Source organism: Narcine bancroftii, chromosome 1 (genome assembly GCF_036971445.1).
Source record: "Narcine bancroftii isolate sNarBan1 chromosome 1, sNarBan1.hap1, whole genome shotgun sequence".
Classification (NCBI taxonomy): Eukaryota; Metazoa; Chordata; class Chondrichthyes; order Torpediniformes; family Narcinidae; genus Narcine; species Narcine bancroftii.
This window is the reverse complement of record NC_091469.1, coordinates 125,894,001-125,920,262: the sequence shown is the minus strand read 5'-3', so window position 1 is coordinate 125,920,262 and position 26,262 is coordinate 125,894,001. Positions and strand designations below refer to the sequence as shown.

The 26,262-nt window shown below is 46.5% G+C and overlaps 1 protein-coding gene across 5 annotated transcripts in view; it reads right to left on the bottom strand.

The window, feature by feature from the left end:
* The window catches only part of tent2 (terminal nucleotidyltransferase 2), a 115,191-nt gene that overhangs the window by 48,301 nt on the left and 40,628 nt on the right, over window positions 1-26,262 (bottom strand). For 4 of the 5 annotated variants that reach the window (XR_011357758.1, XR_011357763.1, XM_069938458.1 and 1 more), the window contains exons 5-8: window positions 17,390-17,504; window positions 7,039-7,130; window positions 6,874-6,937; window positions 5,851-5,917 (exon numbers count right to left, since the gene is read on the bottom strand). Coding sequence is in view for 2 of the 5 variants with exons in the window: in XM_069938458.1 (XP_069794559.1) it covers window positions 5,851-5,917; window positions 6,874-6,937; window positions 7,039-7,130; window positions 17,390-17,504 (338 nt within the window). In the remaining 3 variants the exon portion in view is untranslated. Of the gene's footprint in view, window positions 1-5,850; window positions 5,918-6,873; window positions 6,938-7,038; window positions 7,131-8,169; window positions 8,549-17,389; window positions 17,505-26,262 lie in introns of those variants that run through there. The other variant, XR_011357769.1, reaches the window with a different exon arrangement.

Below are 26,262 nucleotides of genomic sequence, written 5' to 3'. Positions count from 1 at the left end.
CCCCTTGCCAGTAGGTTCTGACATAGCTCTTCACATAAAAGATGAGCCCCTGTTGCTATGTATATAGCTGGGATACCAGAACAGGGCAAAACAGGGAATCTAGGGCCTTTATGACTGATGAAGTGGACATATCTGGACATGGGGTGGTGAATGGGAAGCGGGAGTACTCAATGATAGAGGAAGAAACTGTTTCTGTTTGTGGAGGGGAGAGGTCCCTTAAAAATAAGACACTGAGCCATTTGAAGGGCCTGGATGACTTAATCAGGCGCACCTTTGCAAGGCGGTAGTGTAATGGATTATAATATTGGGAGGATTTTGGTAAGATTAGTGGGTTACATACACACATTTTAAAACAGATCTTATTTGAAAGACTGAAGAATTCATATTCAGTAACATTGCAGGATATCTGGAGAATGTGATGCACATTTCACAAGTAGGTGAAATGAAAGACCATTGTTTTGGAGGAGTCAAACTGGCTACAAGTACCTTTCTGCAAAGATCTCACAGAAAGGTCACTCCTGGGTTTTGATGATCTAAGACAACATCTTGACAAAGTAAAAGAACTCCTGTTGTTTATTGCAGAAGGTGGGGGTTTTGCAAGTGAGAGTCACATGGACTATCTGGATTTGGAAGTTGGGGAGAGAGAGCGAGAGAAGTTAACAAGCTCTCTCAGCTCGTGTGTGTGATTCTGAAAAGTCATGGCTGAAACAAGCAAGAGCTGGTTGGAAACAAAGTTCCAAAGCAGTGGATGGCTGGAAGTGCTATCTGTTTCTCTTGGAACAAGTGGGACAGAAAGCAAGTCTCTGGTGGCCTGAAGAAAGAGATTACCATCTGGAAAACTCTGATGAGACAAGTTTCATCAGCGAGACATTGAGGTGACTAATGGTGGTACCTCAGTTGTGGAAATCCTGGAATAACAAAAATCTCTCTGCAAACTCCACAAGAACCTTCCTGAGCAGTACACATTTACCTTTCGAGCACCAAAGCCTGGTGAACTTTATACAGGTTAAATTCTGTGCACAGTATAAAAATTGCCTGCATCCAGAGAACTTGGAAGAAGTGAGATTGAACTGTGAACCAAAGAACTTTTCTTAAATTTACACACACATCATATACGTGCGCTTACAATTAGAAAGGGGTTAATTTGGGTTAGTAGATAAGTTAAAGTTTGATTCTATTTTCATGTTTAAAGTTGATTAAAAACAACTTTTGTTTTAAAAACTACTCGTCTTGGTGAATATCTATTGCTGCTGGGTTTTGGGGTCCTTTGGGCTCATAACAGTAGAAATGCAGCTTGCACAGACCTGGCAAAACCTGGTCATTTCCATGACATCTTCCGTGGAGTAGGGCAGATTGTGCGCCTTGACAAAATGACCCATACGGGTAACCCCTGAAAGGCAGAGCTCATTTTGTAGACACTGCAGTTGACCGGTGCATGCAGAGGCACATCTTGCTCTGGATAAGGCATCTGAAGGGAAATGAAGGGCTCCCGGCCAATAAGCGATGTCATAATTGTAGGTGGAGAGCTCAATCCTCCACCTAGCAATTTTGTCATTTTTGACTTTACCCCTCTTGATGTTATTAAACATGAATGCAACCAAGTGCTGGTCAGCGAGGAGGGTAAATTTCCTACCAGCTAGGTAGTGCCTCTAGGGCCTCAAAGCTTCTACAATGGCTTGAGCTTCCTTTTCCACCGTTTCGGAGCTCGTGGCCTTGCAATGTCTTGAGAAAAAAAATGCAACCGGCCGGACCACCTGGTTAAGTGTAGCCGCCAGGGCTACATCTAAAGCATCACTTTCCACCTGGAAAAAGACATTCTTGTCCACCACATGCATGGCGGCTTTTGCAATGTGGTTTCGGAAGTAATTAAAAGCCATTTGGGCTTCAGCCAAGAGGGGAACAGAGGGCAAACCTTATCAGCATATTAAGTGATCCACTGGGCGTAATATGAGAAAAACCCCAGGCATCTCCTCAAAGCCTCATGGTCCTGGGAACAGGAAGCTCCAACAGGGGGCACATCCTATCGAGGTCAGGGCCAATGATGTCATTCTCCAACACGTAGCCAAGGACAGCCAGCCATTTAGTCCTGAACACACACTTGCTAGCATTATAAGCGAGGTTCAGGGCTTTCACTGCACAGAGAAAACTCTGAAGGTTGGCGTCATGGTACTCCAGAGTATGGGCACAGATGGTGACGTTAACAAGGTAGGGGAAGGTAGCCTTCAACCCATGCTCATCAACCATTCTGTTCATCTGCCTCTGGAAGATAGAAACCTCATTTGTGATACCAAAATGGACCCTCCAGAATTGATATAGATGACCGTTAGCCTCAAATGCAGTATATGGACGGTCCTTGGAATGGATTGGCAGCTGGTGATAAGCAGCTTTCAGGTCGATGGTCAAATAGACATGATACTGCGCAATATCATTCACCATATCTGAGTGTGTATTGATTAATAGTTCAGCTGTAGTCAATTACTAGCCTGCACTCGTTTTCTGCTTTTACCACCACCACTTGCATTCTCCACGGGCTGGTGCTAGGATCAATAATATTGAGTAGACGTGTTTCAGACTTTATGAAGTCTCGATCTGTTGTGCTGTACCTCCTGCTCTTGATAGCAATAGGTTGATATTCAGTGTGGAGAGGCTGCATGTAGGTTCTGATTTTAGAGGCCCTCCGTTCCAAACTGTTATAGGTGGGAGTGGACAAGAATACTCCAAGGTCATACTTTTAAGGTGACACAGATAGTTCAGACCCAACAGCACTGGAGCACACATTCATAAAGTACATACAGGCATATTTTACAAAATTCCCCTCAAACAACAAGTGTACTATACAATGTTCTTGAATACGGGTAGTGCGCAAATGAGATGCAGGGAATATACAATAATTGGAAGGATACACCTTAAGGTTGAATTCTTATACAGTCCATGAAGCTTTCAGAAGGAGCCTATGTCTATTAGGCATTTAGTGGAATATCCGTTTACCTTCACAGTCACTATGGAGTTGCTAAGCTGGTGAGGTCTGTCTTGATCTAGAAACATAAAGGCTAGGACTCTGGAGACTCTGTACTCCTCACTCGAGTGACCCCCACTGTCCTGAGTTACCAGCCACCCTCCTACAGCATGTAGCACAGCAAGTGGGTTCAGGTGAATTCAGGGCAGATGGATTGAGTCTGGAATCAAATCCAGGAGCAGTGCAGGCCATGGACTTCCCCGGGCTTCCCTTTGCCCATTGTTCTTTATGCCACAGCTGGAGCAAACCAAGGCTTTAGCCAGGCAATGAGATTAGGGGTGCTGGCTCTTGCCGTAGAAAAAGCACTCCCTAACACAGGAGCACTCCCTATCACAGGAAGCGGCAGCCGTTAGGGCTAGGGTAGCCGGACATTGGAGGGGGTCACTTGGGTGGGCAAGTTTGCTTGCTTCGAGATAGTTGTTCTTGAGCTTGGGCTGTTCCAGCAACTTGGCCAGTTCAACAATGCTAGCCAGGTCCGTCTTACCTGACTTGAGGAGTCACTGGATCATGTACCTCGCGCGGACCCCCCCCTCCCCCCCCACCCTGCAACTAGAGTGTCCCGGATCTGTTCTTCCTCACAAACACTGCCTGTAGCTGTATCTGCACTTCATGGCAAGTTTCCACAGATCCAGCAGGTAATCGTCAATACTCTCTCCTGGCCGTTGGTGACGTAGAACGAGTCGGTGCCTCACTAGGACCTTGTTTTGCGACTTCAAAGCCTCGATGACAATGTCATATGTAGTGCAGTCCCTGATGACTGCATACCCTTTTGTTCCTACCCTGGAAACGAGTGCAGACCCCCTGAGTTCATCAGTGTGAAAGATGTCTCTGGTCGCGTTCAGGTAGGCTTGGAAGCATTCTAGCCAGTATGCGAATTCCTCAGCCGCGTCAGGGGACAGAGGGTCTATCAGCAGCACCCCTGGCTTGAGCAGCACTTCCATCATCTAGGGAATAAGCTAATAAAATTGTAGCGCGAATAAAAGCTCTCATGACTGGAAGGAGAACATATGCTTTTATTAGCTTATAACTGAGGATAGCGTCTTACAGTGGTCTTCAGAAGGGAATCAGGGTTTAGGCAGGAAACCAGGGTTATGTATGGGTAGATGGGGGTGGAGCCAGCCATCAGTACAACACACCACCAGTTCACTGCACATCGATGTAAATTCCATAAATTAAGTGAAATAATTCCAAGGTGACCCTCTTTTATTGTGTTGCTGAGGAAGTTTAGTCAAGCCTTTCTGAAATGCAACTACATTGAAGAACAATTAAATAAGACTGCTACCAGGGTAGGGCTAGTAACTTTATTTTAAGTAGGTTTATTTCCCAATATCCTCTCCTTCATATCACTTCTCCTTCTTGCAGTATTTTACCAGCCTGCATCACCTGCTGCATGCCACAAACAAATGGGCAGCACGGTTACTGTAATAGCACAATGCTGTTATAGCGCCAGCAATCAGGACTTGGGTTTGAATCCCGCACTGTCTGTATGAAGTTTGTATTTATGCTCTCCCCGTATCTGCGTGGGTTTACTCTGGGTGCTCTGGTTTCCTCCCACCATTCAAAACATAATGGGAGATTGTAGGTCAATTAGGTATAACTAGAAGGCACAGACTCATGGGCCAAAAGGGCCTGTTACAATGTTGTGTCTAAATAAATAATTAGATAAAAAAGAAACACTCCAACCCAGCAATCTGATTTCTTGGCACCAGTCCTTTAATGTCACTCCCCTATTCTACATTGCCCTTAGCTCCCAAACCACTCTCTGCACAACTGTGGTCCCAAATCAAAACCCCAACAGGGCTCATTTTGACCCTGACCTCCCCACCCCATGAACTTGTCCATCGCTCATCCCCAGAGCACATTCCAATCTATCAAAATATTACTTTACACATTTTGAAATGGCATGCAAGAATAATTCAATAAGGTCCAATGCTTTGAGCCTCAGGTATTCCTGAATTATGCTGCAGCAGGCCAAATAATCAAAATGCAATGACCATATTTGACTTCCATTGGTTGAGTTTTAAATAAAACAGATACATGTACATCTTTGATAAAGCTTTGAAAGGTTAAGGTCTTGGCATTGGGAACCATTAGAACTGGAAGATATAATTCTGATTTTAAAACTACAGGTACAAAATATTTTACTTAAACATAGGGGTGGTATGGTTGGCATAGCAGTTAGTGCAACACCTTTACAGTACCAGCAATTGGGACAGGACCTGATTTTGAATCCCACGCTGTCTGCAAGGAGTTTGTACATTCTCCCCATGTCCATGTGGGTTTTCCCTAGGGGCTCCGGTTTCTTCCCACCATTCAAAGTACCAGGGTAGGTTAATGAGGTATAAATTGGGCAGCATGGACTCGTGGGCCGAAATGGCCTGTTACTGTGCTGTATGTCCAAATTTAAAATTTACTTTAAATTTAACACAATAGGTTCAAATTAGATTCTTAAATACAAGTAGTTAGACTAACTCAATGCCCTTATTGTAATGTTTTGCAAAGTTTGTCTATGTTCAGGTTTCAGTGATCAAAATTAGTGAGTCACTACTCATTAGAGGACAAAACTTTTAAGCTGCTTTGCAAAAGTCAACCAATATTATGTCCCTATCAATGAAACAAAAGCTCAAAAGGACTACACTTTGCTTTTTATTTAAAAAAAGCCATTTTCAAATAAATTTAAACTGCAAAAAATGTTTAAAAATAAAATGACAGAATTTTATATCAACCCAAAAGTTAAATATGCCACAATTCATTATGGTAGTCAGAGAACAAATCTTGAACACAAAATGCAATTTTTTAATTAGTTCTCAACACAAGTTACTCAAATCACCTACCTGACTTTATCCCTGAATTTCACTATTGGCACTTTTGCTCGGATCAGTTGAGGTCTGTCAATGTAAGCTGGTTGAAGAAAAATGATTGAAAGAAAGTGCAAGAGAATATTTATAATTACTATTGACACACATGAGGCTGCAGATACTGGAATCTTAAACAAAAAAAATCTGTTGGAGGTCCTCAGAGGGTAAAGAAATATGTTTGGGACTTGAGGGATTCAAACCAAAAAAGGTTGACCATTCTTTTCCTGCCACTCATGCTGTTTGACCCACTGTATTCCTCCAGCAGATTTTTGCTTTATAATTATTTACTGTTCAAATACCAATTTTGTGCCTTTTGAGATCATGTAAGGTATCAAAAAATACTCTGATGGTTGATGTGAAATGAAGGAGACGAAAATGAACAATGGTTGACCCAGACACTGCACGAACATTGTGGTTTAATTAAATTACAATTAAGCACCTAACATCTATTGCCTTTTGTCATATCCATAACCAAAGTAATTAAGCAAATTAAGAAAATGCAATACAAACAATACAATCATATCCATACGAAAACATACTGGAGAAACTCAGCAGGTCACACAACATCTTTAGGAGTGAAGGGTAATCAATGTTTCAGGCCTGGACCTTTTTTGTTTCTACCTGATGAAGGGACCAGGCCCAAAGCATTAGTATTCCACTCCTAAGGATGCTGCATGGTCTATTGAGCTTTTCCAGCACTTTTCTCAACCCCAACATCTGCAGACTTTCTTGTTTAAACAAATTCATACCATATGTCTGGGTGAAAGGCAACATTAAGAAACACAGTATCAGTACAAAACAAAATTATTCCATTAGATCACAAATACTTACAAATCATAAAGATGAGAGTCAATAAATCCAAGCAGCCCATTTTAGTTACATTTGTCCCAATCCAAACTACCTATTCATTTTGTAGCCACAGGTGTTTTTTTTTTATATAAAAAGGCACCTCTAAACAGTGCACTGCAAGAACATAACACCTCTAAACAAGTGACTTACAGAGTCTGTAGAAAAGTTGTTGGATTAAACCAAGTATGTGACAAGCTTCACTCCTTTGGTTCATCTACAATATAAAGAATACCCTTTCAGTATAGCAAGTAGCAAGATGAAAGAATAATTACCAGAACAATGGCTGGCTAAAACTAAAACATTAAGCAAACATACTGGCACTTCCTTCAACACGAGGCACAGATCCGCATCACTGTATCGAGTACCGAAGCCATTCAGCGATGAACCAACCAAATATAACCTTGTCTCTGAAGTGAGGAAAGGAACAATACAATTAAAAAAATGTCTCCAAAAAGACCTGCCATACACTTTTTTCAATTATGCTTAAGATTTTATTTTTTAAGACTTTCCATTTGCAGTAATTTCCATTAAACCACAAAATTAAAGAAAAATATCATTCACATGCAGGGCAGCACGGATAGTGTAGCAGTTAGTGCCATGCTATTACATTGTCAACAACTCCGGTTCAAATCCAGCACCTTCTGTAAGGAGTTTATACATAGGCATCAGTGGATTAATTGGTCACATGGGTATAATTGGACAGTGAGGGCTTGTTGGAAGGGCCTGTTACCATGTTGCATATCTACTTTTTTTTTTAAAATGTGGAATCGTCGGGGTGTGAGCAGTGGAAGAAACACAGCCACCACGTTGAGGGTCATTAACGAATGTTTTTATTCCAATTCAGCGCGCCCCTTTAAAGGGCAGCATGAGCTCAGTCACCTGGTGCATTGTGACGTCATAATCGCTGTCCAGGGTGTGCGCTGGAAGGGATGCTGGACTCAGAGAGAAACTCTGACGACGCCATTTCCCCATGGCTGCCCCGCCACATGGCAATACAAGCATGGCCGGTTCACCACGAGGATGTGCGCCGCCACACAACACCACCCCAGAACCGGCTACGTATCCTGTTGCTTTGGCGGCCGGTCCTGGCGCTTGGGCGCAGCTGCACCGGCTATGATAAGTCCAGATGGGCCGCCTTCAGGTGGTCCACCGTAAAAAGTTCCTCTTCACCCCCCCCACCACCCCCCAACATCCAGGGTGAAGGTTCCACTGGACCAGTGCAAGACTTTGTATGGCTCCTCGTACAGTCACTGTAGTGGTGCACCTTGTGGTCCCCTCTGCATGAAAACGAACTGGACTAAGTCAAGTTCTTTGGGGAGATGAAACAGCTGGATGCCGTGGTGTGCCTGGGATGGGGGAGCTAGGAAGGCCAGTCGCCTGCATAGGTCCGCCAGCAGGTTTTTGTCACGGTGGCAGTGGTGACAGAGTCTGGGCCGAAAAACTCACCCGGCAGGGAAAATGGTGCGTCATAGACCATCTCCGCTACTGAAGCCTGCAGGTCCTCCTTGGGTACCGTCCTTATCCCGAGGAGGACTCGGGATCGTTCGTCCGTCCAGTCTGGTCTGGAGAACCTGGCCATAAGCGATGCCTTCAGATGCCTGTGGAGCCTCTCCACCAACCCATTGGACTGCGGGTGGTATGCTGTGATGTGGAGCTCAACTTCCCAGGAGCTTCGCCATCTGAGTCCAAAGGGCAGACGTGAACTGTGCCCTTCTATCGCAAGTGATGTGCTCCGGGACTCCGAAACGGGCGATCCATTGGCTGACCAGAGTCCTGGCGCACGTCTCCGTGGATACCTCCTTAATTGGGATGGCCTCCAGCCACCTTGTTGCCCAATCCACTACTGTGAGGAGGTAACGACACTCCCTGGACACCAGCAGGGGCCCGACGACATCAACTTGGATGTGTCGGAATCTGCAAACCGCCGGGTCGAAGTTCTGGATGGGGGCTTGCGTGTATTGCTGGACCTTGGAGGTCTGGCACCTGATACAGTTCTGCCACCTCCTTCTTCAGCCCATGCCACACAAACCACTCCGCGACCATCTGCACGGTTGTCTTTACCACTGGGTGAGCAAGGTTGTGGATCAGACTGAAGACCTTCGGCCTCCGTTGTGGCGGGACCACCAGGCGCGGTGTGCCTGTTGAGACTTTGCAGAGCAAAGTGTCCAGGTTGCGGGACAGTGGAACTTCTCCTTACCGATCTAGATCTGTGCCCTGCGGGTGCCGTAGATCCTGACAGTGGAACCGTTGGCCACCCACAGGGTTGGGCCTCGAGATACTGTGCGAGTCTCTAATGCTGTGGTAGGGGGGAGAAGGACTGAGCTCAGCCCCTGTCCACCAGGAATCTGTGGCTGGTGGATCTGTGCGTCACATGAAGGAGGCTGTTTGTGTGGCCAGCCATCACAACCATCAACGGCAGCTGGCCTGGTCATTTCCCTGAAACTTACAGGGCTGGCGGCACTTATGGCTTGTACTCCCCAGCGCTGGTGGTAGAAACATCAGGTTGACTGGCCCTCCTCTGGCTTGGTCTCGAGAGCGGCTTGCAGTTGTCTGGCTCCTAGTCGTTCCATCTGGTTGAGGGCTGCCTTGTTTTCCCTCTTCGTGCGCCAGAGGGCATCTGCACAGGCTGCTGCTCTCCTCGGGTTCGAGATGTCTTCATCTGTGAGGAACAGCTGGATGTCCTCCGGCATCTGTTCAGGAATATCTGGCAGAAAAGAAATCAAGGCTGTGGTCTTCCGCTAGGGCCAGCATTTCGTCCATCAGCGCCGATGGACTACGGTCCCCAAGCCCATCAAGGTGAAGGAGCCTGGAAGCCCATTGCTAGGGAATTAGCCCGAAAGTTCCAAGCAGCAGGTCTTTGAGGGCGGTGTATTTGCCCGTAGCTGGGGGGTGGTGGAAGATGTTGTCCACCCTCACTGCCGAATCTTGGTCCAGAGCGCTCACGATATGATAAAACATCATGGCGTCTGAGACATTGTGGAGTTGAAATTTTGCTTCCACCTGCCCAAACCACATTATCGGTCGGTGAGTCCAAAAGGGGGGAAACTTAATGGAGACAGCGTTAACTTCTGCTGAATCCATGCTGTTTTGAGTCCAGAAATACGTCTGGGCTCGTCGGGGTCACCACTGTGGCAGTGTGAGCAGTGGAAGAAACACAGCCACCACATTGAGGGTTATTAACAACTGATTTTATTCAAATTCAGTGTGCCCCTTTAAGGCAGCAGGAGCTCAGTCACCTGGTGCATTGTGACATCATAATCGCTGCCCAGGGTGCGGGCTGGAAGGGATGCTGGCAATACAAGCAGGGCCGGTTTGCCATGAGGATGTGTGCCGCCACACAATCATTAAAAATGAAAACGCTTTCACACATGCTGAAACATGATGTGCCAATGTGTATTAATTGAAGTTTAAAAACTTTATTTTCAGAAGTTAAGTTTCGGGGGTCCCAATTCACACTTCCTTATGACTAGTTATGATCTCCCCTGTTTCTGTAAATCAAAACACACATGCAAATGATGGATTTTCAGATACAACTTCCAGATTAAGACACCATTGAAAATGGCATTCTGTGATTAACAGCAAATACCCAAGACATTAAAAAAAAAAATCAGTAATGCCATAACATTCCCAAATAATCTCTCATAGCCAACTACAACAGTCAAAACAACCGTCATTTCCTCATTCTACACGCAAATAATATGGCAAGCATTATGAGATTACAGGCATATACTGGTTGGGTATCCTGCGGTGTTATTCCATGTAATGCAGGGATTATAAAGTAACAGATACTTAAAATTATGAAAGATTTATGTTGAGATGAACTATTTTCAATAGCTGAAGGATCAATAACCAGGATTATTGCTGAGTGACACAAAACTAGAGCAAAAACAATCATTTTTATTTTAGTAGATTAAGTAGAAAGACTTAGAATGCATTCCCTAATTGGGTGGATATAGACTATAGGCACCACATAAAATTGGATCAGAATCTGATGGAAAAAAAGTGTTATGGAGATAGCAAAGGGGAGTGCATCAAACTGGACTGCCTTTCAAAGGCCTAGCACAGCCTCAGTAGGGAAAATGATCCTCTTGCTAATGTACCACTCAAGATTCCACAGCTAAATAAATCAGACCAGACATCAAGGCTCATTTTCTATAGCCTGAAAAAACCCACGCCAGGAAAGGTGGTAGGAAAACACTTCAGAAACCAAGAGGATCTTCAGTACTCAGAACAATGCAACTTAATTTTGCACAGATGAAGTTTAAGATCAAAGGATTCCATCATCTAACAGGGTTATTTTTTTGTTTAAACAAAAAAAAACCAAAATTTGAGGCGGGGGAACCAAAACAATGCATTTTGCCTTACACCCAAAAGGTAATCACATGGCAGATATCTTAGCCAAATTCAAGTTTTTTTTGTTGGTCAATCTTGACCCCCAACACCCTCCCTCCCATATCTACCTACAGCCTCATGCCTGTGGACCTGAGATTCTCCCTCTGCCCCTCTCCTGCCATTTTATTCAGCCTACCTACATTCTGATCATACCTTGATTAGTTAAGAAATAAAAGCAAACATTGATTGAAAAATAGTCATGAAGAATTAGAGATAAACATTATTTGTCTATGTTTAGGCCAACAAACTTTCATCAAAATCGAATGATGAAAGTATCAAGCAGAAGCATTAACTGTTTTTTTCCAAATATTATGACTGGATTGTTGAAAGCTCCAAGCATTAATTGTTTCATTTTTTCATCCTAGAGTATTTTGATTTTACAGTTATTCAAAGCATAGCTTCTCAAACAGAAAGGGGGGGAAAAAAAAAATCAACATTTTAAACTACCAGATAACTTTTTTAAAAAAGAGAATTTGTTTTTTAATATTTCAGCCATCACTAATGTAATTCCTTCAGCACCAAAGTTGGAGCAATCAGTGTGTCTGAAGACCTTTGTGTTTCACTCAAAGTTGGAGCCTTGATTCAATTGCTCACAAACCTTTCAGTCATGATATTAAACCAAGAACATATGTCATTCTGGGTACAGAACCCTATAAAACAAAATAGATGATGAGCAGGACGATTTAGACTCTGAAAGGGCTACCATTTATTCTTCAATCACAGATTCACATCTGGCATTTGCAGCAATCGCAAACTGGATGCCCCATTTATTTCTCGATAATCAAATCAGAAAGTACTTTATTGGTCACATAAATTTTGTGGTGTTCGAAGGTCAAAAATATACAAAAATCTAATTAAATTTTGCAAAATAAAAAAGAAATATCACCTAGGTTACTATTTATATTAATTCACACATTGCACATATTCTCACAGAACATGAACACCATTGGTAATATCAGATCATGAATAACTGGATGGGTTTCAACAACAAAGTCTCAGCAGGACTTGCTCTGTAAATGGTAGGGCCCTGGGGAATTTTGTTGAACAGAGGGGGGTTGTGACGGTAGTGTTTGGACATGGCACTGTGTGCAGGAGTTGGTTCATGATATAGTTGTACAAGATGTGGGAAGGCTAGTTAGAATACTGTATGCAGTTCACATCACCTTGCCATAGGAAGGACATCATTAAGCTGGAAAGGTTGCAAAAGAGATTTGCGAAATATTATCAGGACTGGAGGGTTTCAGTTACAAGGAGTGGCTGGATATGCTGGAACTTTTTTCCCGTGGAGCATAGGTGGTCAAGTTGCAACCTGTGAACATAAAGTTATGAGGGGCATAGACAAGTTGAATAGTCAAAGTATTTTCCCCAAGAGTAGAAAGTTCAGATCTATGCTGAGAGGGGAGAGTTTTTTTTTTTGTTTTTTTTTTAAATATTAAAGGGTCCGAAGAAGCAAGTTTTCCAGCACAGATTTAGTGCATATATGGAACAAGCTGCCAGAGGAAGTGGTAAAGACAGGTACAATTACAACATTGAAAAGACATTTGCACAGGTACATAGATAGGGAAGGTTGAGAGGGATATGGGGTGAATGCAGACAAATAGGAGTACCTCAGATACGCAACAGAAAGCATGGACAAGTTGGGCCAAGGACCTGTTTCCTTATTGAACGGAAAGCAGAATTATTCAGTTCCACATTTTTTTTTTAAACTTAGCTTCTTGTTTTCAGAAGAAGTCAAAATTCTGGGCTGTTAATCCCATAATTTAAACATTCTTTCTTTGGCTTGGCTTCGCGGACGAAGATTTATGGAGGGGTAATGTCCACGTCTGCTGCAGGCTCGTTGGTGACTGACAAGTCCGATGTGGGACAGGCATGCACGGTTGCAGCGGTTGCAAGGGAAAATTGGTGGGTTGGGGTTGGGTGTTGGGTTTTTCCTCCTTGGTCTTTTGTCAGTGAGGTGGGCTCTGCGATCTTCTTCAAAGGAGGTTGCTGCCCGTCGAACGGTGAGGTGCCAAGATGCACGGTTGGAGACGAGATCAGCCCACTGGCAGTGGTCAATGTAGCAGGCACCAAGAGATTTCTTTAAGCAGTCCTTGTACCTCTTCTTTGGTGCACCTCTGTCTCAGTGGCCAGTGGAGAGCTCGCCATAGAACACGATCTTGGGAAGGCGATGGTCCTCCATTCTGGAGATATGACCCACCCAGCGTAGTTGGGTCTTCAGCAGGCCCGAGGTCCTGTTGCTGCCGCCGCCGGAGGCCCGAGGTCCTCCTGCCGCCTGGGGGGCCCTGAGGTCCTATTGCTGCCGCCGCCAGAGGCCCGAGGACCCGCTGCCACCCGGGGGGGCCCGAGGTCCTGCCTGAGTCCGCCGGAGGTAACGGCCGCATCTCGGGGAGGGACAGCCAGCCGAGACTGGGCCTGCCCGCACCACTGCCCGAGCACTGAACACAGGCCACTGTCGCCAGGCAAACCCCGGCAGCCCACACAGCCCGACTGTTGGCAGCCGAGCCCCGGGCCGGGAGCAGTCAATGAGAACTGTTTAGTGTATTTCAGAGTTTAATACACACTTCAAAAACCATTAGTCTAAACACCAACAACTGTGAACCCCATTGCAGAGTTCTCTCCAGTCTTAAAAAATTTTCTACTAGAACTTTTCTTTCTGATCCTCAACCAATGCTGCATCCCCTTTACTAAACGCACGCAGGCCGATTCCAGGGCGCATCACTCCATAACCGGGGACAGCGGTCGTAGATCTCCAAAAGTGGTTCGGCCTAAAAGGGGAGGCAGGCCTCTTCAGCCCGGTTAAGCAACCTGCATAGGAGAAGGTCACTCCGATATAAAACCTACGACCCAAGGATCTCGCTGCCACGTCCCAATTTAAACATATGGCCAAGTAATTATATCAGATGATTAAATTTTTATTCCAATGTATAGGAAGTATCAATCTTGATATTCATCTGTTTAAAAAAATTAATTGGTCAAAAGCTGAAAACCACAGTATGGAAATTTTGTTAATAGCACATTTACTGATTGATGTGGGAGAAAACAATTGTGATAAATCTGAAATCCCAAATCAGAAGTTAAAAATCCGTAACAGGAATTTGATTCTGTGGCACAGAAGGGAAGAGAAGAAAGGAGGATAGCATTAGTGATAGGAGATGCATTGGTGAGAAGACTCAAAAGGAGATTCTGTGGAAGAGAATCTCCACATCCCTCTCAGATGGGATGTTGCCTTCAAGGTGCCAGAGTCAGAGATGCCTCTGATCGAGTCCATAGAATTCTTGACAGATGCTGGTATCAATGACATAGATAAGTGAGGAGGTCCTGAAGGGAATTAGGAAGGAAGCTCACAAATAGGACCTCAAGCGTGGTAATCTCTCAATTGCTCTCCTGTGCACATGCTAGCAAGGTCAAGAATAAAAAGTTCAGAATTTATCATCATGAACAAGTCATGAAATTCGGTGTGTTGCAGCAACATCACAGTGGAAACAAGCTTATTATAAACCATCTTACTACAAATTGGCAGGTGAATGCTGAGGAGTTGGTGCAGAAGATAGGGGTTCAGGTTTGTGAATCATTGGAATTTCCTCTGAGGAAGGTATAACCTGTAGTAAAAGGACGGGTTGCACATGAACTAGACTGGCTTGATAGAACTGCTGGAGAGGGTTTAAATTAGCCAAGCAGGGGGATGGGAAGCAGAGGGTTCAGTCAGATGATGGAGCAGATGGTGAAATGGTAGATCTGCATATACTGAATGGGTTGAAATGTGTGTTCTTTAATGCAAGGAGTATTAGGAATAGTGCAGAGGAACTCAAAGCATATATCAATACAAGGAACTGACATTGTGGATATTACAGAGACACCTGTCTTTGGGGCAATAATGACTGCTGATGTGCTGGACTTTAGATATTTCAAAAAAAGAAAAGCAAGAGGTGGGCAGTGACATCGTTGATCAGGAATACAATCATGGCTGCAGAAAAGGGGGAAGTAGTGGAGGTATTGTCAAGTGTGGGTGGAAGTCAGGAACATGAACAATAACCTTACTAGGTATATATTAGGGTAGTCACAGAGACATTGAGAATCAGATAGGGAGGCAGATTCTTGAAAGGCAAGGGCAATTTTAACTTGCCTAATATTGATTGGCACTACCTTGGAGTGAAGGGTTTGAATGGAGTGCATTTTGTTAGGTGCATTCAGGAAGGTTTCCTGACAATACATAGGTAGGCAAATTAGAGGAGGCTCTACTTGTCTTGATATTGAGAAATGAACCAGGTCAGATATCAGATTTTTCAGTGGGTGAACATTTCTCTCTCATTTTCCAAAGTGCTGGCGATAGGAATAAATAATTTGGGAAAACATTAAATTGGGGAGGGGGAAAATGTGATGCTATTAGGCAGAAGCTTGGAAGCACAAATTGGAAGCAGATGTACTCAAGAAAAAGTACAGCAGAAATGTGGTAAATATTCAGAGAACATTTGCATTATGCTCTGCACAAGTAAATTCCATTTAGGGAAAGGATGACAAGGTGAAAGAACCATGGAATGAGGCATTTAGAAAATGCAATTAGGAAGAGAAGCTTACAAGAGTTTTAAGAAAATAGGAAAAGATAGAGCTTTACAGAATTATGAGATTGCAGGAAGGATCTTAAAAGACAGGCGAGCTAGAAGGGGCCATGAGAAGGCCCTGGCAAGTGGGATTAAGGAAATTCCAAGAGGTTCTACCAGTATGTGAAGAACAAGATGATGAGTCATGTGAGGATAGGACCCATCAGGGGTGATAGTTGAAATATATGAATGGAGTTAGAAAAGGTAGTGGAGGTCCTTAATGAATACTTTTGTTCAGTATTCACCAGAGAAATGGACCTTGGAAATTTCAAGGATGCCTTAAAGCATCCTTTTTTTAAAGGATTTTTAAAGGATTTTTAAAGAAATTTAAAGGATGCCTTTATGTTAACATAAAGAGGCTGGAGCTTTTGAAAAGCATAAAGCTGGATGAGTCACCAGGACCAGATGAGATTTACTCAAGCCTACGATGGAAAGTGAGGGAGGAGTTTGCTGAGCCACTGGCAATGATCTTCACTTCATCATTGGGGACAGAAGCACCGGAGAATTGCAAATGTTCCCCTGTTCAAGAAAGGGAGTAGAGGTTACCTGGAAATTATAGACCAGTGAGCTTTATTTCAGTGGTAGACAAGCTGTTGATCAAGGTCCTGGGAGGCAGGATTTGCAAGCATTTATTAAGAAAGGAATAATCTAAATAGCCTGCCCTTCATCAGGGGAACTTGTGTCTCACAAGCCTGATTGAATACTTTGAAGATGTAACAAAGAACATTGAAGAAAGTAGAGCAGTGGATGTAGGGTGTATGGATCTCAGTAAGGCATCTGACAAGGCTCCCCATGAAAGGCTCATTCAGAAAGTAAGGAGGCATGGAATCCAAGGAGGCCTTGCTTTGTGGATAGATAGGTCAGCCCAAAAAAGGCAGAAACTGGTTGTAGATAGTCCGTATTCTGCATGGAGGTTAAGTGGTGTTTCACAGGGATATGTTCTAGAACCCCTCTTCTTTGTGATTTTATAAATTACCTGAATGAGGAAGTGGAAGTGTGGGGTCCCTGTCCTTAGGACGCTCAAAGCTGCTGCACAGGTTGATAGAGTTGTTCAGAAAATGTATGGTGATTTAGTCTTCAATAGCTGTGAAATAATGTTATAGCTATACAAGATTTAATTATACCCCACTTGGAATATTGAGTTACCATGCTGTATGACTAAATTTTTAAAAATTAAATTAAATTTAAATTTAAAAAAAGACCTAAATCCATTACATAATAGCCTTGAAAAAAACTGATCATCAGGAGAAAAGAACACTTTCACTGGATTGTCAAACCACCCACAAAGGGCATTCATTGCACAGTCCAAAACAATCCCATGATCTGTCTGCATCTGATATCTAAGTACTACTGCTACTTGGGTGCTCAAAGGAAAATAAATTTAATCGATCACCCCTGCCTCCCTCCTTCACCTGCTTCCTCCCACTTTGTTTTCACATTTCCTGCTCTATCCCCAACCTCACTTGACCTACTGCTCTTTGAAACAGTTTACCTATATACGTCAAGACCCCCAAAAAAAATCTTCAACCCATCAATCAGCCTGACTACATGGAAATAAGAAATTACAGATGTATTATTTTAATTTTGAATTTAGTTTTCTAATCAAAAAAAATAGCACTCCCAGTACCTCAATGAAATTCCAGGTAAATAAACTAGCAGTCAGTAGCCTAACTTACGTGGAAAAATTCGTTGGATCTCTCTCTGGATCTGTGTGCGGCAGAAATCCTTTCTTTCTAGATCAATCGTCTGTTGTTGACAGTTACAGAAGAGGTCCAAAATTTGTTCACTCAGCTGCAAACAAACATCAAGATATTGAATCGCACATCCAAATAACCGTAAAGACTTTTAACTTTAAATTCTACTTATTCCAAGGATTTTCTTTTGAATTTGTTTGTTATCCCATCTCCTCTTTAATTAATTAAACGTAAGGTGCCAGAGACGAGCCCTGTGAATGTAACCCTCAGCAATAAGTACGCCCCTTTGAGCACTGTTGAGGGGGACATCAAGGTTGGGGGAAGTGACAGTGGCTGTGCCTCCGGCACGAGGTCGGCCCCTGTAGCTCAGAAAGGGAGGGAAAGGAAGAGGAGGGCAATTGTGGTAGGAGACTCCATAGTTAAGAGGACGGATAGGGGATTCTGTGGACGCAGCAAGGAGAACCGGATGATGGTTTGCCTCCCTGGTGCCAGGGTCCGAGATGTTGCTGCTCGTGTCCCAGATATCCTAAAGTGGGAGGGACAGGAGCCAGAGGTCGTGGTACATGTAGGTACCAATGACATAGGGAGAATTAGAGAAGAGGTCCTAAAAAGTGAGTACAGGCAGTTAGGTAGGGAGTTAAAAAGAAGGACCGCAAAGGGGGTAATCTCTGGATTACTCCCTGTGCCACGTGACAGTGTGAATAGAAATAGAATGAGGTGGAGGATTAACACGTGGCTGAAGGGGTGGAGTAAGGGGCAGGGTTTTAAGTTTCTGGATAACTGGGACCTTTTTTGGGGGAGATGTGACCTGTACAGTAAGGACGGGTTACACTTAAATCCCAGGGGGACCAGAATCCTGGCAGAGGTATTTGCTAGGGCTACTCAGGATCCTTTAAACTAGAATGGTTGGGGGGAGGGAACAAAATAGTACAGAGCAGTAAGGAGAAGGTTAGAATGCAAACAATGAAAGTTTGTAGTAAGTATTTGAATATGGATGGGCAGGTGATAGAGAAGGGAAATGCTCTGGAAGAAGATGAAGGGCAATTGGCAGGAAAAGTAAATAATGTTGTTCTTAAAGATGAGGGAAAACAGGGATTAAAAAATGGGAAATCCCTGAAATTCATATATTTTAATGCCAGGAGTATTGTAAAAAAAGGTGGATGAGCTGAAGGTGTGGATTGATACTTGGAAGTATGATGTGGTAGCGATTAGTGAGACATGGTTGCAGGAGGGATGTGATTGGCAACTGAATATCCCTGGGTTTCGTTGTTTTAGGTGTGATAGAGTCGGAGGGGCAAGAGGAGGTGGGGTTGCATTGCTTGTCAGGGAAAATATTACAGCGGTACCTAGGAAGAATAGATTAGAGGGCACATCCACGGAGGCTATTTGGGTGGAACTGAGGAGTAGGAAAGGAGAGGTTACACTTGTAGGGGTGTATTATAGACCACCCGGAGGGGACCGAGACCTAGAGGAGCAAATATGTAGGGAGATAGTAGATATTTGTGATAAGCACAGGGTTGTAATTATGGGAGATTTTAATTTTCCACATATAGATTGGGAAACACATTCTGTGAAAGGAATGGATGGGTTAGAGTTTGTGAAATGTGTGCAAGATAGTTTTTTACAACAATATGTAGAGGTGCCGACCAGAGAAGGAGCAGTGTTAGATCTACTGTTGGCAAATGGGATGGGTCAAGTGACGGAGGTTAGTGTTGGCGAGCACTTCGGGTCCAGTGATCATAATGCCATCAGCTTCAATGTCATTATGGAAAGAGAGAAATCAGGGCTGAGGTTTTTGATTGGGGAAAAGCTAGATTTGAGGAGATGCGAAAGGACTTGCAGGGTGTGCATTGGGACAATTTGTTTTATGGGCAGGATGTAGTAGAGATGGAAGTCTTTTAAAGATCAGATTTTGAGAGTGCAAAAGCTTTATGTTCCTGTTAGGTTAAAAGGAGGGGCAAAAGGTTTGAGAGAGCCGTGGTTTTCAAGGAATATTGGAAACTTGGTTCGAAGAAAAAGGGAGGCGTACATTAGATATAAGAAGCATGGAGTTAAGGAGATGTTTGAAAGATACATTGAATGTAAGAGGAATCTTAAGAGAGGAATTAGGAAAGCTAAAAGAAGGTACGAGAAAACTATGGCAAGCAGGGTGAAAACTAATCCAAAAGAGTTCTACAAATATGTTAATGGTAAGAGGAAAGCTAGAGACAAAATTGGTCCCTTAGAAAATCAGAGTGGAAAACTGTGTGTGGAACCTAGAGAAATGGGGGAGATATTGAACAGTTTCTTTTCTTCGGTATTCACTAAGGAGAAGGATATTGGGAGATGTGGGATAAAAAAAGCAAATTGGGTAAATATGGGGAATATAGAGATTACAAAAGGTGTAGTTTTAAGGCTTTTGAAGAATATAAAGGTGGATAAGTCTCCGGGACCAGACGGGATCTTCCCCAGGACATTGAGAGAAGTGAAGGAGGAAATAGCAGAGGCTCTGGCGGTAATTTTTCAAATGTCATTAGATATGGGGATAGTGCCGGAGGATTGGCGCATTGCGCATGTGGTTCCGTTATTTAAAAAGGGTTCAAGGAGGAAGCCTGGCAACTATCGGCCTGTAAGTTTGACGTCTGTGGTAGGTAAATTAATGGAGAAAATTCTTAGAGATAGTACTTATAAACATCTGGATAGACAGGGTCTGATCAGGAGCACTCAACATGGATTTGTGGGAGGAAGGTCATGTTTGACCAATCTGATTGAATTTTTTGAAGAGGTGACTAGGAATGTGGATGAGGGTAGTGCAGTGGATGTTGTCTATATGGACTTCAGTAAGGCCTTCGATAAGGTACCACATGGAAGGTTAGTTAGGAAGGTGCAGTCTTTAGGTATAAATTTTGAGATAGTCAAATGGATTGAACATTGGCTTAAAGGGAGAGGCCAGAGAGTGGTAGTGGATAATTGTCTGTCAGGTTGGAGGCCGGTGACCAGTGGTGTGCCTCAAGGATCTGTATTGGGCCCATTGTTGTTCGTTATATACATTAATGATCTAGATGATGGGGTGGTGAATTGGATTAGTAAATATGCAGACGATACTAAGATAGGTGGAATAGTGGATAATGAAGAAGGTTTTCAAGGATTGCAGAGGGATTTGGGCTGCTTAGAAAAGTGGGCTGAAAAATGGCAGATGGAATTTAATGCTGATAAGTGTGAGGTGCTTCATTTTGGTAAGAAGAATCAGAATAGGACATATGTGGTAAATGGGAGAGCATTGAGGAATACAGAAGAGCAGAAAGATTTAGGAGTGACGGTACATCGTTCCCTGAAGGTAGAAACTCACGTGAATAGGGTGGTGAAGAAGGCTTTTAGTATGCTGGCCTTTATCAATCATTGCATGGAATATAGGAGTTGGGAGGTGATGTTGAGATTGTATAAGACGTTGGTGCGGCCTAATTTGGAGTTCTGTGTGCAGTTCTGGTCGCCTAATTATAGGAAGGATATAAACAGAGTGGAGAGAGTGCAGAGAAGGTTTACCAGAATGTTGCCTGGGTTTAAGCATCTGGAGTATGGGGAGAGATTGGACAGATTGGGTCTTTATTCTTTGGAGCGTAGAAGGTTGAGAGGGGATTTGATAGAAGTATTTAAGATTATGAAAGGGATAGACAGAATGGATGTGGATAGACTATTTCCGTTAAGAGGAGGAAAGTTTAAAACAAGAGGACATGAGTTAAGAATTAAGGGGCAGAGGTTTAGAGGTAACATGACGGGGAACTTCTTTACTCAGAGAGTGGTAGCTGTGTGGAATGATCTTCCGGGAGAAATAGTGGCGGCGGAGTCAATTGTATTATTTAAGAAAAGGTTGGACAGGTATATGGATGAGAAGAAGATGGAGGGTTATGGGCATTGTGCAGGGAGGTGGGATTAGAAAGGGGTGTTTGGTTCAGTGCGGACTAGAAGGGCCTAATGGCCTGTTTCCGTGCTGTAATTGTTATATGTTATGTTAATTTGAGATACTGTACATCATTTCTGAAACTTCTCTTTAATATGGTAGCTTTAAACGTTCTCTACAAATTTCTAGCTAACTATAAAGTAGATTTTTCTTCTTCTGAGTTTTAAGAAAAAAAGCTGTGACAATGGAGATATCCAAAACAAACATGGAATAAAAACAATTTTTACCCGCAAAGGATATCACGGTGATTCACCATATTATCTTTTTCCTTTTGCCAATCTGAAACGCAGTTATTTCTCATATCTACACGACTCCTACACATCTCTGTCCAAATATTCCAAATAGAATTATAATGCTTCCACAGGACTAAAATGACCCTAATCAAAGCTACTAATCATATTATTTGCCTATTATCATTATTCCCTGTCCTCTTCACTACAATTGTCTTTCCCATCTTTATCCAATAATTTTATATCCTTTCCCCAGTTGCAGTTCTAAATTAATTTACTTGGTCACCAACTGTGTCCTTCGTAAATCCAATCTGTAATTTTAATTCTATATCCATTACAATACAAAGAACATCTTGATCAATCTTCAGAGTTTTAGCTGATTCAATCTACAAATGGTGTCCTTTTCTGTGATGTAACCCAGTTAGGTTATTGTTTTAAGTAGGATTAAATAAATTTAGCATGTTGACATCTACAAGGGATCTTAAGAAATCTTCAGTTTAAAAAATTCCATAATAATAGTGTCAAGAAAAATAGGCCTCATGAATGGTACTTGTTTAAAACAGCAGTTAACACAAACTGATGGCACTAGCTTTTAGTCAAATATAGAAGCCACTCTATGTGTGGTAGTTGATTTTTTTTTTTTAAAATGCATGAAAACAAGATGAGAACTTTTAAGAGTTTCATTTGTGATGTCTTTAAGACAGTTAGCGGAAAACAAAATGGAAAGGATTATGTAAAATAGTGGTTCTCAACCTCTTTCCACTCACATACCACTTTAAGTAAGGGGTTGCTTAAGGTAGTATGCGAGTGGGAAGAGAAGGTTGAGAATCACTGTTAATGAAATATTTTGCATGAGAAAAATTGTCATTGGCCTGTTTCCTTTTGGAGTTATGAAACTGTAAACATAACAAGTCAATTAGGTACGATTAAAATCAGTGGTTTTCAAACTTTTTTTTCCACCCATATACCACCTAAAGCAATCCCTTACTAATCAACAAGGCTCTTTCAGGTGGCAAAATGTAAAGTCGCGTATTCTACCCCTATACGGCTGATGATGTACCCACCTGAATGCGCCTTCGAGGTGCTGACACTAACACTCCTCCGGGAGGGATAATCGGCGAATTGCTGGGTTCCGCCAAGGCACCTAAATGTGCAACTGCTTTAAGCGGCTGCCTGGGGGCGGGCTGATGACTATTAGCCGGCAACCCAACTACCTGCTGCCCTGACGTTCCCCTGCCCTGACGTTCCCCTGCCCTGACGTTCCCCTGCCCTGACGTTCCCCTGCCCTGACGTTCCCCTGCCCTGACGTTCCCCTGCCCTGACGTTCCCCTGCCCTGACGTTCCCCTGCCCTGACGTTCCCCTGCCCTGACGTTCCCCTGCCCTGACGTTCCCCTGCCCTGACGTTCCCCTGCCCTGACGTTCCCCTGCCCTGACGTTCCCCTGCCCTGACGTTCCCCTGCCCTGACGTTCCCCTGCCCTGACGTTCCCCTGCCCTGACGTTCCCCTGCCCTGACGTTCCCCTGCCCTGACGTTCCCCTGCCCTGACGTTCCCCTGCCCTGACGTTCCCCTGCCCTGACGTTCCCCTGCCCTGACGTTCCCCTGCCCTGACGTTCCCCTGCCCTGACGTTCCCCTGCCCTGACGTTCCCCTGCCCTGACGTTCCCCTGCCCTGACGTTCCCCTGCCCTGACGTTCCCCTGCCCTGACGTTCCCCTGCCCTGACGTTCCCCTGCCCTGACGTTCCCCTGCCCTGACGTTCCCCTGCCCTGACGTTCCCCTGCCCTGACGTTCCCCTGCCCTGACGTTCCCCTGCCCTGACGTTCCCCTGCCCTGACGTTCCCCTGCCCTGACGTTCCCCTGCCCTGACGTTCCCCTGCCCTGACGTTCCCCTGCCCTGACGTTCCCCTGCCCTGACGTTCCCCTGCCCTGACGTTCCCCTGCCCTGACGTTCCCCTGCCCTGACGTTCCCCTGCCCTGACGTTCCCCTGCCCTGACGTTCCCCTGCCCTGACGTTCCCCTGCCCTGACGTTCCCCTGCCCTGACGTTCCCCTGCCCTGACGTTCCCCTGCCCTGACGTTCCCCTGCCCTGACGTTCCCCTGCCCTGACGTTCCCCTGCCCTGACGTTCCCCTGCCCTGACGTTCCCCTGCCCTGACGTTCCCCTGCCCTGACGTTCCCCTGCCCTGACGTTCCCCTGCCCTGACGTTCCCCTGCCCTGACGTTCCCCTGCCCTGACGTTCCCCTGCCCTGACGTTCCCCTGCCCTGACGTTCCCCTGCCCTGACGTTCCCCTGCCCTGACGTTCCCCTGCCCTGACGTTCCCCTGCCCTGACGTTCCCCTGCCCTGACGTTCCCCTGCCCTGACGTTCCCCTGCCCTGACGTTCCCCTGCCCTGACGTTCCCCTGCCCTGACGTTCCCCTGCCCTGACGTTCCCCTGCCCTGACGTTCCCCTGCCCTGACGTTCCCCTGCCCTGACGTTCCCCTGCCCTGACGTTCCCCTGCCCTGACGTTCCCCTGCCCTGACGTTCCCCTGCCCTGACGTTCCCCTGCCCTGACGTTCCCCTGCCCTGACGTTCCCCTGCCCTGACGTTCCCCTGCCCTGACGTTCCCCTGCCCTGACGTTCCCCTGCCCTGACGTTCCCCTGCCCTGACGTTCCCCTGCCCTGACGTTCCCCTGCCCTGACGTTCCCCTGCCCTGACGTTCCCCTGCCCTGACGTTCCCCTGCCCTGACGTTCCCCTGCCCTGACGTTCCCCTGCCCTGACGTTCCCCTGCCCTGACGTTCCCCTGCCCTGACGTTCCCCTGCCCTGACGTTCCCCTGCCCTGACGTTCCCCTGCCCTGACGTTCCCCTGCCCTGACGTTCCCCTGCCCTGACGTTCCCCTGCCCTGACGTTCCCCTGCCCTGACGTTCCCCTGCCCTGACGTTCCCCTGCCCTGACGTTCCCCTGCCCTGACGTTCCCCTGCCCTGACGTTCCCCTGCCCTGACGTTCCCCTGCCCTGACGTTCCCCTGCCCTGACGTTCCCCTGCCCTGACGTTCCCCTGCCCTGACGTTCCCCTGCCCTGACGTTCCCCTGCCCTGACGTTCCCCTGCCCTGACGTTCCCCTGCCCTGACGTTCCCCTGCCCTGACGTTCCCCTGCCCTGACGTTCCCCTGCCCTGACGTTCCCCTGCCCTGACGTTCCCCTGCCCTGACGTTCCCCTGCCCTGACGTTCCCCTGCCCTGACGTTCCCCTGCCCTGACGTTCCCCTGCCCTGACGTTCCCCTGCCCTGACGTTCCCCTGCCCTGACGTTCCCCTGCCCTGACGTTCCCCTGCCCTGACGTTCCCCTGCCCTGACGTTCCCCTGCCCTGACGTTCCCCTGCCCTGACGTTCCCCTGCCCTGACGTTCCCCTGCCCTGACGTTCCCCTGCCCTGACGTTCCCCTGCCCTGACGTTCCCCTGCCCTGACGTTCCCCTGCCCTGACGTTCCCCTGCCCTGACGTTCCCCTGCCCTGACGTTCCCCTGCCCTGACGTTCCCCTGCCCTGACGTTCCCCTGCCCTGACGTTCCCCTGCCCTGACGTTCCCCTGCCCTGACGTTCCCCTGCCCTGACGTTCCCCTGCCCTGACGTTCCCCTGCCCTGACGTTCCCCTGCCCTGACGTTCCCCTGCCCTGACGTTCCCCTGCCCTGACGTTCCCCTGCCCTGACGTTCCCCTGCCCTGACGTTCCCCTGCCCTGACGTTCCCCTGCCCTGACGTTCCCCTGCCCTGACGTTCCCCTGCCCTGACGTTCCCCTGCCCTGACGTTCCCCTGCCCTGACGTTCCCCTGCCCTGACGTTCCCCTGCCCTGACGTTCCCCTGCCCTGACGTTCCCCTGCCCTGACGTTCCCCTGCCCTGACGTTCCCCTGCCCTGACGTTCCCCTGCCCTGACGTTCCCCTGCCCTGACGTTCCCCTGCCCTGACGTTCCCCTGCCCTGACGTTCCCCTGCCCTGACGTTCCCCTGCCCTGACGTTCCCCTGCCCTGACGTTCCCCTGCCCTGACGTTCCCCTGCCCTGACGTTCCCCTGCCCTGACGTTCCCCTGCCCTGACGTTCCCCTGCCCTGACGTTCCCCTGCCCTGACGTTCCCCTGCCCTGACGTTCCCCTGCCCTGACGTTCCCCTGCCCTGACGTTCCCCTGCCCTGACGTTCCCCTGCCCTGACGTTCCCCTGCCCTGACGTTCCCCTGCCCTGACGTTCCCCTGCCCTGACGTTCCCCTGCCCTGACGTTCCCCTGCCCTGACGTTCCCCTGCCCTGACGTTCCCCTGCCCTGACGTTCCCCTGCCCTGACGTTCCCCTGCCCTGACGTTCCCCTGCCCTGACGTTCCCCTGCCCTGACGTTCCCCTGCCCTGACGTTCCCCTGCCCTGACGTTCCCCTGCCCTGACGTTCCCCTGCCCTGACGTTCCCCTGCCCTGACGTTCCCCTGCCCTGACGTTCCCCTGCCCTGACGTTCCCCTGCCCTGACGTTCCCCTGCCCTGACGTTCCCCTGCCCTGACGTTCCCCTGCCCTGACGTTCCCCTGCCCTGACGTTCCCCTGCCCTGACGTTCCCCTGCCCTGACGTTCCCCTGCCCTGACGTTCCCCTGCCCTGACGTTCCCCTGCCCTGACGTTCCCCTGCCCTGACGTTCCCCTGCCCTGACGTTCCCCTGCCCTGACGTTCC